At 37.1% G+C, this 13,707-nt stretch overlaps 1 protein-coding gene across 3 annotated transcripts; it reads right to left on the bottom strand.

Annotated features, from left to right (window-relative positions):
• Positions 1 to 3,159: 3,159 nt before the first annotated feature.
• Positions 3,160 to 13,409, bottom strand: ift52 (intraflagellar transport 52 homolog (Chlamydomonas)). 3 transcript variants are annotated; one of them, XM_079857298.1, is made up of 14 exons: positions 13,287 to 13,361; positions 12,811 to 13,093; positions 11,434 to 11,521; positions 11,212 to 11,341; positions 10,541 to 10,616; positions 10,374 to 10,445; positions 8,724 to 8,850; positions 8,549 to 8,632; positions 6,820 to 6,888; positions 6,063 to 6,217; positions 5,234 to 5,321; positions 4,953 to 5,061; positions 4,706 to 4,851; positions 3,160 to 3,403 (listed from the first exon to the last, which is right to left on the bottom strand). In XM_079857298.1, exons 2-14 carry the CDS (start codon positions 12,927 to 12,929, stop codon positions 3,359 to 3,361), a joined length of 1,308 nt encoding a protein of 435 aa, XP_079713424.1. In that variant the 5' UTR covers positions 12,930 to 13,093; positions 13,287 to 13,361; the 3' UTR covers positions 3,160 to 3,358. The 3 variants fall into 3 exon arrangements, with proteins under 3 accessions (XP_079713424.1, XP_079713425.1, XP_079713423.1); XM_079857299.1 differs by lacking the exon at positions 12,811 to 13,093 and having other exon boundaries at positions 13,287 to 13,409; XM_079857297.1 differs by having other exon boundaries at positions 12,811 to 13,343.
• Positions 13,410 to 13,707: the final 298 nt, after the last annotated feature.

Here is a 13,707-nt window from a genome sequence, read left to right as displayed (position 1 = left end):
ATTCCAGTTGTAAAAATCAATAATTTGTAAATATTTGTTTAAAATCGAGAGTAATTCTATGGTTAGATTCCTGATAGAGTAGTAGGGAACAACTTTAGGATGTATAATTTGTTTAATTAACACGTTTATTTCACGTTCAAATTTCACGTTACAAGAATTGGTTTCAAGTTACAAATGACCAGACACTGAAAACTTATTTCTGTTTCTCATAATTTGTCTTCTATTGTAACTTATCTTTTTTTTATTATAACAATCAAATATTGCATATGTGGACGCGTTCTGATAAAATATCTATTAAAATATAATTTTAATTTTACTCCGCAGTCTGCTCAGGTGAACGAAATTACTAGCTTTAATTATATAAATGTAACAAATTATTATTATAACTTATTATTACTTGAATAAAGATTAGTTCATTCTGCTGCTCGAGAGACTAAACGAGCCAATAGTTGGAGAACTAGTTAAATGACCCAATCAAGGCACAGCTATAAATGCAAGCTGAGTCTAATTAACACCACACTTTCCTAATGGATTCAAGACTGGATAGACCCGGTGAAGTCCTAATGCATTTACAAATACACATTTTGATGTTTAAATCTATTCTAACCATACTTTTTTTTCAGTAGTAAACTGTTATCACGCATAATGAAACCCTGCTTGTTTTGTAGAGCTGACCAGGAGCTCTGAGGGCCCGTCGATGTCTGACTTTGACAGAGGGTTTTGCACAGACCAGAGTCTATCCTTATCAGCGGTTTCGTCCGACGGGTTCCTGAGGCCGAGTAAAGGTGTTGTGCTGGAGTATTCAGAGCCCAACCCGTGCCTGAACTACTCCACGAGTCTTCTTTCACCTTTAGTTGCCCTGAAGAACATTCTCTCCCCGGGCAACAGTCCAGGTCAAGGCAAGTCCTCCACGCCCTACGCGAGAGTGAAGGTTCAGAAGCCGATCCTGGGAAGCTCGCTGGACCTGTCCTGCGTCGACCTGACCGCCACACACCCGTCATGGGAAGTGTCCCTCGTGAAGGCCATCGTCGAGAGCCCAAAGTCGTGTTTGGAGTCCACATGGAGTCCCATTAACCCCTCGGTGCCTCCTGAGATCTCGCCGTGGGCCGGCCCTAATGTTTCCGGGGATCTTCAGCGCTCCTGGAGGGAAATGGTGTGGCAGGGATCGGGTCAAGCTCCTGCAATCCCAGATCTCAGAGAGGAACAGAGTTCATCCAACTTGGCCATTTGATGGACGCCCTGCTTTAGGTGTGTATGCATGCTAATCAGTGTTGGGGAACGTCACTTTTAAAAGTAATTGCATTACTCCCAAAAAAAGTAACTAACTGGGTTACTTTTTATGAGAAGTAATGCGTTACATTACTTTTGCGTTACTTTTTCTCACCTGGACTTGTTTGTTTTTTAATAACAAAAAGTTAAATGTTTGGCAAATGTAAAGGCCCTTTCACACCAGAAGTGAATGAGCCTCAGGCTGAAGGAAATGCATATTTACATGCATGTTTAAACCTTTTAAAATTATTAAAATTAAATAATAATAGGATACAGGAGAAGGAAGTTTAATACTCTTATGTCTAAATCAAACCTGAAGTAACTTGTTTATTGGTGTGGTTGAATTAGATCATTGAAGGTCAGCAGCAAAGACATTGGTTAATAAAGTAAGATTAAATGCATAAAGTATATTTGTGTAATTTAATATAGTTAATAATAAAAATTTTGCGGTTACATTTTACTGTTTTGATTCATTGAGGAATACTGAATGTTTTCGTGGCAGTGAGACCAGTAAATGCATGTTCACATTTAGTCTAGAACTAAAATAACCATGTTTACACATACACACACAATTTATTTCTCAACATCAGGACAGGAGAGATGTCAGTCAATAAATGTAAAAAATGAACTAGTGTTACTCATTTTAAAGTAACTTGGATATTTTGTTGTAAATTGAAAGTAATGCATTACTTGAAAAAGTAATCTGATTACATGACTCAAGTTACTTGTAATGAGTAACTCCCCCAACACTGATGCTAATATTAATCCTTGAAGTAATGAGGCTGTTCTAACCTTCTGCTTTGTTTTACAGATGATGTGATGCTTACTAGAATGGCACCTGTGATTTATGTAAATGTATTTGTACTAAAAGTGTATTTAATGTTTTTCATTAAAGTGTTGAAATACCTTGACTTCATTGTAAATGTATGTTACAAACAATCTACTGAAGATTGTATTAATTGGGCGGTGAGTGTGAGCTTCATGCTGCAAGAGTTTTCTTACTAAGTATTGTCTTGTTTTCTAGTCTTACCTCAAGATTTACTTGACGCAAAATGACTAGATAAATTAAGACATTAAGTATTGATCTCTGAAGAAAAAAACCCATCAAAATGAATTTATGCTTAAAATAAGAATATCTGCCAGCGGGGTCTGAGAAATAAACTTGATCCAAAGGGGAAAACAGGATTATTTTTCTGACCTCACTGACAGTCATGTGTTTTAAAGCAAAAAAACTCAATTTTGATCAGCTTTTCAGAAAACAGGACTTAACATCAGTTAAGCAGTTTTGGTTCTCAAGTAAATGTTTATCTAAAAGATATTTGTACTAGAAAAGATGGAAATCCTGAAGACTTTTTTTGCAGTGCATAAAGCACGTGAATGATTTACATGGCAGTGGATCAAAAACATGTTTGGGTTTCAATATTCTCTCGATCATGTGCCAGTGAAATAAAGCAGTGGTTCCCAACCCTGGTCCTGGAGGAGCCCCAGAACTGCATGTAAGGCTGTTTACACCTGAAGACTTACTGAGTTTTGGCTGTTCATTTACACACCAACATCAATTTGAAAGCCTGAAAGTGCAAACTTTTGAAAACTGGTTTCAAAGTTCAAGTTTCTGAAAGCAATCCTGCTGTCACCCACGGGAACTGTTTTGACAACGCTGTCGTCTGTACGTGAAACACTCAAAGGAAAAATGTTTTCCTTATTAACGACTCCAGGACCTGAAATGAGTGTCAGATAAGAGACATCACAAATGGGGAACTCAGGAACCGAACTGACAACCACTGAAACAAAGGCAATCTTTTGCATAAAGTCTCACATGCTTGATGTCAGAAATTTCTCAATCTCGAAGATTGGATTTGGATGCCAATGTGTGTGTATACAAATATGTTCCAGCATGAGAAAAAGCATATATTTATTGAAAAAAACTCAAAATGTTACAAGAAAGCTTGTGAATTCTTTAAACCATTGGAAAGTTCAGATGAACCACACCTGACTGTATGTGTATATGGTTCTACTGATATATATATATATATATATACACACACACACACATCTCCAAATCAAGTCCTTGCTCCACGGTCTGCCTGCTTCAGTACATGTTGAATCTTGCTTCTGTGGTGTCGATATCATGCTCCTTCAGGAAAGAGAAAAAAGAAGCAATCTTAAAGCCACCATAAAATCAAAATGGACAATTCTTGTTTTTTTTAAATGGAATATTGCAGTGTTTTATTATAAATTATTTATCGGTGCACATCATTATTGTTTTAAATTCATGTGTCTCAAAATATTGAATTAAAATAACTTGGAGCATCTCTTCTCTTCTCTGATGAAGAGGGCGGGGCAACCTGTCACTCACATGAGATCCACCAATGGCAAACCACAACCATCCAATCAATTCCCCACAGACAAACTCAAGCCCCGCCCACATTAGTTCTTGTTCCAGAAGCCGTTTCACTCAGATTTACATTACAATAGGGAAGAAAAGACTAACGTGGCTTCCCTTTCATGACGACTTAAAGATAATAATTCACCCAAGAATGAAAACGTTGTAATTTTCTCCCCCTCATTTACAGTTGTTCAAACCACAAATTATTTTCTATCTTCCGTCAAACACAAAAAGAAATTTTGGGCAGAATGTCCAAGCTGCTCTTTTCCATAACTCCATAAAGAACCAATAAAACATCACACAAATATCATAAAAGTAGTCCTTAAGGTTCGTGTGTAACATTATTTAATCTAAAGTGATATTCTATAGTATTTTAAATGAAATTTAAAGTCCCCCTGTAGTCAATAATTAATAAAACTCATCTTTGATCACCAAAATTACATATTTGAAATGTTTTTCCTTAAAAAATGTCTTCATGCCTTAAAATATCTTGAATGTAACTCGACACCATCGCCTCATTTAGTATGCGCGGTTCTATGAATATGCAAATGAGCCCCGCCTCCACTCACTCACTCAGCTCAGAGATCCACTGGTTGACGATCACACGTTGATCTGATTGGTTACAAGGTAGTTTGTGACGTCAGAAACACCAGCGATTTCAAAGCGTGTTTTTGAGACTGTCTTTGGTTCACTGCAGTTTTAAGGAGGAAATACTCAGCAATGCTGTCGACTTATGAATTTACACATGCTTTGTCTTAAAGCAGATTAAAAACACCACATAGACACATAAACAACATTAACAGCTGGATTTTCACCACAGGGGGACTTTAAGATCTCAGGCACTTTACAGTATAAATTACCATCCACTGTGGAAAAGTGGAAAAGCTCGGACATTTTGCCTATCCTTTCCTTTTGTGGTTCACAGAAAAAAGAAAATCCTACCGGTTTGACACATGAGGGTGCACAAATTACCATACCAATGAAATCTTTACATTAAAGGCTAAATGAATGGTCAAATAAAATGGAAATGTTTGTGTGTGTCTAACTTACTACATTGAGCTTCTTGAACTCCACCACCTGGAAGAAGACGTGCTCCAGTATGTGCTTGGCATCTCTCTTGTCCTTGTCCAAGTTCCCTGTCACTCCTAAGATGTCCCCACACTTACGTACATAAAACTCAAGATCATCATCAGTACCTTAGAGAAGACAACGCAACCATTACAAATCGCCAACCGCTCAAACTCAAGACAATGTTACAAATTGTTCTGTGCATTCGGAGCCAATGGAAGAAACTCACATTTGTTTGAGAGCTGAGCCAGCCTCACTTTCTCAGAAGAAAAGGTCTCGTCAAGGTCAAAAAGGTCAAGCATGGGTGGGCGAAGGTCCCTGAACGCCGGCTGAAAGACCTGAGCACAAAACAACGCCTCAGTCAAACACAGATCATCTACAAACACACTTTAAGGCATTTTCAGCAGGCAATAATCAAAGCACATTATAATAATGCACTGAGTTGAGATTTAGAGAAAATAAAGTCAGTGGACAGTGTGTGGAGAGTTGATGTGATGAAGACGGACTCACGGCCGGTTGCAGAAGAGGAAGAGGAGTTTCAAACTGAGGTGTGATCAGCTGGAGAGCTTCATGTTTTACATTCAGCAGCTTGTAGGCACTAAAAATACAGACTTTCATTAATTAATATTTCAGTGCATGTCTGATTGGCCAAGCATTAGTAGTGTAACAATATATCGTAATACAAAAATGCAACAATATGTATCGTGGATAGTGACAATATGTATTGTGTGTATTTCACCTAAATTAAAATTACTGTGTGAGATCAAGTTTTCAGAGTTTTAGTGTCAGTACTACATTAAACTACTATATATAATGTTGAATATAATGTATAAAAATGCAATGGTGGAATATGTGTGTGTCCTGATAATGCCAAATGTCTTGTTACCAGTAAAAAGTCCTACATTATTATAAATATATCAAGTCAGTGACAGTGAAAGCATATTCATCTAAAATAAATCTATATTTTCAGCTTCAGAATCATGAATATTGTTATTCTGGTGTCTCTATTGTCCTGTGCTTTGGGTTTCAAGACCAAGTCCAAGCCGATTCATTTACACACTTAATGTAACACCAAATTTAGCTTTTTAATTAACAGTTAATTTTTTGTTAACCTTTTATCATATGTCTTGGAGTATCACAATAATATTGTATCTTGAGTTCAGTATCGTGATCGAATTGTGAAATGAGGGTCTCGTTACACTCCTAGTGAACACACAAACTCATGCCCTGTGACACTGTTTTCTATCAACTCAAGCACACAAGAACAGTTCAGTGCATGACTGTGTGTGTTTCTGTCAGAACACAACATGAAAGCCTCTTTAGGAAATGTGCATCTTACTCAAGGACAGAGGGAAGAGTGTTTGTGTGCAGCTTTAGCAGAGACATGTCAAACAGGGATGTGAAATCTCGCGGGTTCTCGTCTCCCTCCTGCAGACACACTCTCAGACGGTCGGACAGACTCCCGGTGTCCGGAAGCATGGTGTAGTCTGTGATCTGGGAAAAATTAAAGATTGTCACCTCACAGTCCTGAAGCGTGACCTGTGTGTTCTGTAGTCGGGTCAGATATACACTACTGTCCAAAAGTTTGAGGGCAGAAACTTAACTCACAGTAAAGACACTTAGAATGATAGATTTCTATTTGTAAATGCTGTTATTTAGAACTTTCAATTTAAAATGTACCAGTTTCCACAAAAATATGAATGTTTTCAACATTGATAATCAGAAATGTTTCTTGAGCAGCAAATCCTCATATTAGAGTGATTTCTGAAGGATCATGTGACACTGAAGACTGGAGTAATGATGCTGAAAATTCAGCTTTGATCACAGGAATAAATTACACTTTACTATATATTCACATTAATTAAATTTTAGCGTATATTAAAATAGAAAACAGTTATTTTAAATTGTAATAATTTTCCACTGTTTCACTGTATTTTTTATCAAATAAATGCAGCCTTGGTGAGAATGAAGATGGTGATCATCATCATCATCATCATCATCAGAAGAAGAAACCTCTTTCAAAAACATAATGAGCCCAAACTTCTGAACAGTGGAGTCTTGTAACACAGATATGAAGGTGACCAAGTTACACTCACCTCTGGGTCTTCTGCATCGATCTGGTTGAGAGGAACGCTATCGGTTGTAAGCCACTGGAAAACAACATCCTGCAACGCACACATTATATTATTGCATTAAAAAACAATACATTCTAAACAATAAGCACAAAAGTAACTGAGTTTTTACATTTTATGAAGGACATGAGAGTGGTGCTTGCCCATGCAAAGATCAACACCACAATCCTAGGTGTTAAATTGTTCAAAGTGTTTGTTAACGTTTTGCTATGTGTTTGCTAGTGTGTTCTGTCTGGTTAATCTGGTACTGTTTACCCGAAAGGACTATAAAGGCAATAACACATACAAAACAGAGTCCGCACACTCCCACAAAACATTTATAGAGCTCATGTAACAAAGTGTAATAAATGTTTGTGGGAGCAAGTGTGCTGACTTTGTTTTGTTTGTGTTTTTTATAAATCTTCAGTTATGCACCTGTATTTTAGATATTTTGGATGTGCGTGCTTTATATGTTTTTAAAATAATAACACATCTCATCGGTAAAGGCTGGAATATACCACACAATGTTTGATCTAAGCAGATTTTCAAACACTTGGCATCATACACTTGCCGACTTTGTAAATGGTTACTAAACAATTGAGAATCACACACTAACAGTCGTTCTGAACAACAGACTTGTGCAGAAATAAGCCCTTTTTGCTAGGAAACGTGTGATAAATGACAACAATATGTGTTCAAAACCATGTTTGAGATCATCTGACTGGATGAGAGTCTGTGCACTATGAGAATTCTGTCAACTCAAGCCGCGTTTCCATTTCCCTTCAGATTGCGCAAATTGAAATTGCGAATTGAAACACGGAAATTTCGCAAAAACTCGCATTTATGGCAAAAAAGTTTTTACACTCGCATGAGGAGGTTTTTCATGCAATTCGAAAAAGAAATATTTCGCAAAACTGCAATGGAAACCGTTTTTGCGCATTTACAGTCACCTGATGTAGATGACGCGGTGTGTTTGGACAGAATACGAGACAGAGCTCTTTATTAAATTCATAAAAGACAAAAGAATTACAGGAATACTGGATTCTAAACCTCAAATAAATGCCACAATCAAGACCTGGAAGCAGAAATGAGGGAGAAACACCCAGAAACTCCTCATATGTGCCACTCACAAGTATAATAAGGGTCGTTCCTTACCATTAATGCTTGGATAACACACATACGTCTCCTTTGATTAATAATAATGTCTAGTGTAGTGGCTGGGATTAGTACATAAACCTACCAACGTCCGTTGCATTGGTTTTGGAATTATTTTTTTTTCTTATCGCGAGAGGAAAAAATTAAGTTTTAGTCGCATAACGTTGGTTAATGGAAACGCCGTCATTTCGAAATAGTTTTTTGTCGACATTTAGAGAGAAAAAAATCGCAAAAGTTTTGCGCAAATCTGTAATGGAAACGTGCCTTGTGACTTTACAAAATCTGGCTCTTACTTTCAGTGACAAACTGTTCATAATGCAAATCGGGGCAAAAATCTGGACAAAGGTTGTGTAGTGTATTCCAGCCTTGAGCCTCATGATTTGGGGTTATCATCCATGGCACATACTGTGCAAGACGAGCTACTGTACGGGTGAAAGTTTAGGGTTAGGGTTTTGCAAAACTAAGAATTTACAATTAATCACACTTTGAACAAACTCCTAACCCTACATTTTCGCCATCAGTATGAGTAACATTTTGCAATAGCAAATGAATATCCTACCATGATTTTACTGTTCTCCTCCTTGTCCAGGTACTGGTCACTGAACATGTGACATGATCCCAGAACTGCCAACTTGCCAGCGTTCTAGACACAAACAGAGACAGCTCAGAATAAAGCCCAGTGAGCTGAACACAGGTATGACTGAGTGTGATCATCAGAATGACTGCACACACACCTTAGGCTGATGGAAGGCGAGAACAGGCCTGTTGAGTGGAAAACACACGGAGCCAGTGGACAGGACGGCCACCGCAGGCTTCATCACATTTAATGTGGCCCCATACGGGTAAACGAACGTGAGTGCCCTGTTTAACCATCAAATAAAAAGTCATTACACATTCTGATGTGGGACTTTAAAGTGCCCCATTATGCTTTTTGGGATATTATCTTTCATGGAGTGTGTAATAGAGCTGTTTGTGACTGTAAAAGATCTGCAAAGTTTTAAAGATCAAAGTGATTCTGAACTGAAACGAGTCGTCAGTAACTCCAGTCTCTCTTCCTGCTGAATCTGCGTAGGTTTGTAACAGATTTGCATAATGCCAGTCTATGTTCTTCATTGGCTGCCGTGAACAACGTCTACTTTGACCCTCAAACACTGTAGTTTATCTGAGACTGGAAGAGTTTGGTTCGTGCTCGTGGAGAAGACGCTGTTTTCTGCTGACAAAGCAAATCCACTTTAGCTATGTTTCTTACTTGCGAATTTACCTTATGCACAAAATTTGATTATCGCATAATTTTTTTGCAAATAAAGCACCGTTTTAATCCCATGTGTTCTAGAGAACAAAATCCTCATATCCTGTGAAACTGGCACAAAATATCTATAACAAAATGGAAGTTGCTGCATTCAGGCTCTTTTCCCTCCATCATAAATGAGTTCGTCTCAGAGCGCCTCACGAAACACAATAAACGCTGTCATGTTCTCTAGCGTTCAGATGCTGGTGTTTGGGAACACACTCGTGTGAGACGCTTCTGGAGGGAATTAAACCAAATCATTCTGATCACAGACTTTGACTCGGCGTTTCAGAAACACCAAACCGACATTTGAGATGCTGCGATGTGATTGGTCCGCTGGCTAGTCCAGTTATCCAATCACAGCCTCTGCTGAGGCAAAGTCGCAAGAGGTTTTTGTTGCGCATCAAGAGATTTATTCAGTAAATGTGTTTCCATCGTAGTTTATGCGCGTCTTCTTATAGGATAAAAATGTATTCACCTCACTTAAACACACAAGGTTTTTATGTGCATTTTTAGACTTTATGCGCATCTTGGCGTTTCCATCCAGCATTTTTATGATATATATGAAAATGCACATAAAAATAGGTGGATGGAAACATGATGATGTACTTCCAAAGGATGAGATTGAAATGGTAAAACCGACGCCATCGTTACTGTTCGTATCACTGAGGATCAAGAGCTGAGGAAGATCCGGAGCTGAAATTCAGATATGATAATGAGCGTTTGGTTTCTGACACGGTCGACCAATCACAACAGACTGGGTCATCTGGCCAATCAGAGCAGAGCAGCTCTCAGAGAGGCGGGGTTTAGAGAGACTGAATCCTTGATTGAACCGTTTCAGACACTGAGAATAGAGCTGATGCTGCAGTGGAGATTATGAGGAAATAAAAGTGTTTTTTGAGCTTGAATGCATGTAAACCTGTTGTAGGAGACTCCAAAACAACCCGTAAAACAGCATAATAGGGGCACTTTAACTGTAAAACCGGTTGGTAAGACTGGAGAAATCAAAAGAACTGGAAGAGAAAACCTTACAGGTTCCTCCTCAAACATTGATCAGCCGCTGATAATATAAACAGAACATTCAGCTCAAGCTTACTGTGAATTATTCCCCGAATTTTCTTCATCAATCACCCCTGTGACCACTTTACCAGCGGCACGACTGATCTCCCTGGAAAAAAGAAAATCATTTAAATCATTTAGTTTCAATATAATCTCTAAACAAATTCACAGAGAAACATTTCAGCACACATGGGAGACACAAACCTGTTCAGAACACCATTAGACACAAGTGCTTCTTTGGGATGGAAATATTTATAATAGACGTTCCTTATTACTGCATCTGCAAATCCAATACAAAAAAAATTATACATTTCAGAATAATGTTTAAACTTGAACACACCTCTTCCCAGATGAACATATTTAAAAAGAAAAAAATGAATTCAAGATTTTTATGAGGCACAAGATAAAGAATGTCAAGGTGGTGGAGGCTCCATCACATCATATTAAAGAAAAATAACTTTATAAAATAGTTTTAAAATATTGTTCATAGCATAATGTCATGATGACAAGATATTTGGGGGAAATTTCTTTCTGTATCTTGAGATCTTGACTTGAAAAATATGTTTGAAAAAATATATAGTTGTGTATACGCAAATGTTTTTAATGTGTAAGGAAAATTTCTTTTTATACCACCTTACCACCTAAAATGTATTAAATCAAAACTTTTAAAATGGTGTAAATGTTTTTCAAATATGTATATATTAATGTTTTCTGTGTAAATATATATATATATATATATATTACTACAATTATTATTATAATAATATTATTAGCATTATAAACTACAATAACCATTTTCTGAATTAACGTAAACATTTTGTTTTAGTTAATGAGACTATGATGTACAGGTGACATTAAGACCAAAACACACTTACCATTGTTTATCATAATGCCAAACTCTTCCAGGAGGAAGTTGATATTAGTGTCATATTTCATTTCTCCTCCTTCTCCGAGCATCACCAGAAGAGCTCCACCACTGTCCAGATACTGCTTAAGCACCTCCAGCTGAAGCACACAGCAAACACACAGCAGTTTCACAGCGAAGCCTCTGGTGGCATTAGTCTGAACTCATCCGTACGTGTGCCTCAGATCCTCACCTCAGCAGCAGTGAACTTCTCTCGAGGGCCTGCAGTGATCCATAGCTTCACTCCCTGGAGCTTCTCCAAGCTGAGCTCCTCTTTGATGCTGAGGAACATGCATAGTTTAGTATGGAAGCTCGTTTCCGTCATGAAATAAGATAAATAAATAAATAATAAAATCAATTCCAACTTTTTTTTCTCTCACAATTGTGTTTATATCTCACAGTTGCAAGTTATAAACTTATAATTGTGTTTACATCTCACAATTCAGACTTTTCTGTCCTCAAAATTGCGAGATATAAACTCGCAACTGTACCTTTTTTAGTTTACATTTCATAACTTTGACATGTTTTCCTTGCAATTCTGAGTTACATCTCGTAATTCTGAGTTAGATCTCGTAATTCTGAGTTACATCTCATAAATCTGAGTTACATCTCGCAATTCTGAGTTACATCTCGTAGTTCTGAGTTACATCTCGTAAATCTGAGTTACATCTTGCAATTCTGAGTTACATCTCGTAAATCTGAGTTACATTTACATCTCGTAAATCTGAGTTACATCTTGCAATTCTGAGTTACATCTCGTAAATCTGAGTTACATTTACATCTCGTAAATCTGAGTTACATTTACATCTCGTAAATCTGAGTTACATCTTGCAATTCTGAGTTACATCTCGTAAATCTGAGTTACATTTACATCTCGTAAATCTGAGTTACATCTCGCAATTCTGAGTTACATCTCGTAAATCTGAGTTACATCTCGCAATTCTGAGTTACATCTCGCAATTCTGAGTTACATCTCACATCTCGCAATTCTGAGTTACATCTCGTAAATCTGAGTTACATCTCGTAAATCTGAGTTTATTCCTCACAATTCTAACTTTATATCTCACAATTCTAACTTTTTTCTCATAATTTTGAGTTCACTCGTAATTCGTAATTGAGTTTACATCTCGCAAGCCTGAGTTTATATCGCACAATTTTTATTTTTTTTCCTCAGAATTGTGACTTTATATCTCAAAACTTTAGGCTACATCTTGCTATTCTGACTTATTCACAATTCTGAAAAAAAAAAAAAAAGAGTCTAAAAAATATTCTGTAGCAAAACAAGCTTCCGTACTTCAGTAACATTGGTTTAGGCATCTAGATTGGTCTAATTTGAATATGAAAAGTAAGACTTATCACCCCTTGGCAAAATGCTAGCTGGTCAAACTAGTTTTTAGGGGTTAATGGGAACATTAATTTCTAATGGGTATTTTATTAGCATATCTGCAAATCCAACAAAATGTCTGCATAATTCCTGTTTTGTGATATAAATGGGCACATCAACAATGTAGTGAATAAACCTCCTTAACACCTGTAAACATGTTTACATGAGCCATTTAAGAGATTTCACCTTTGAATCTTCCATTGTGCTCTTAATTTCTTCTGCAAGGACTTATATCCAGAGTTGGAGGTGAAGAGCTCTCGCTTGGATGCGTTGAAAACAACAATATTTCGTTGCTCTTTGTCCATGCTGGCATATGGATCACAATATTTACAGATGGACAGATTACTGTCTCTAATACACAAAGCACGATGCTTTCGTCGCTGTTTTCCTCACAGGCTGATGTATTTAATATTTCAATACATTATCGCCTCATGACAACCCCGACGTTGAACGACAGCAACAGCAAGAACTGCAAAATATACATAAACTGTAAATATTGCGCATTATCGTGTTACCGTTATGAGCGGCTAAGCTAGCAAGCTAAAGCTAACAACTCTCGCTACACAACTGATAAAATCTGTTAAATAACGGGAGAGTCATAACGCTACGTCATTGTACAAAATGTAAACGCTTCTAAAAAACGAAAAAGGAATAAAAGTTACCACAGAATTCCCCAAAATGTGGTGGCCGTGAGCGATGCATTGTGGGTATTTATGGACAACACAAGTGTAACCAGGGGCGCTTCCTTCATAGCAACTGTGTTTGCGTACTTGTGTACTTTTTTTTTTTTTACATAGGTTATGAGATTTTTATGGCAAACTAAGTCATAACTATGTATACTAGGTCATATTTTTTTTAGATCAAACGTCGAAATTACCATTAACCAGGTAACTATGAGAAGCTAGCAACACAGCCTATAATAAAAAATAAGTAGAAAGTCAGAGGAAATATTATTAGTCAGAAGTGACCTGATAGGATGGGATGAAATATAGTTCATCTTACACGACTGCCTTTCAAATATGGGCATGCTATATTTGAGTTGAAATTATTTTATTTTACTTCTAGATTGGGAAAATAGTCGGT

The sequence above is a fragment of the Squalius cephalus genome, assembly GCF_949319135.1.
Source record: "Squalius cephalus genome assembly, chromosome: 22".
In the NCBI taxonomy this organism is placed as follows: Eukaryota; Metazoa; Chordata; class Actinopteri; order Cypriniformes; family Leuciscidae; genus Squalius; species Squalius cephalus.
Note: the sequence above shows the minus strand (reverse complement) of the source record. Positions and strands in the feature narration are given on the sequence as shown.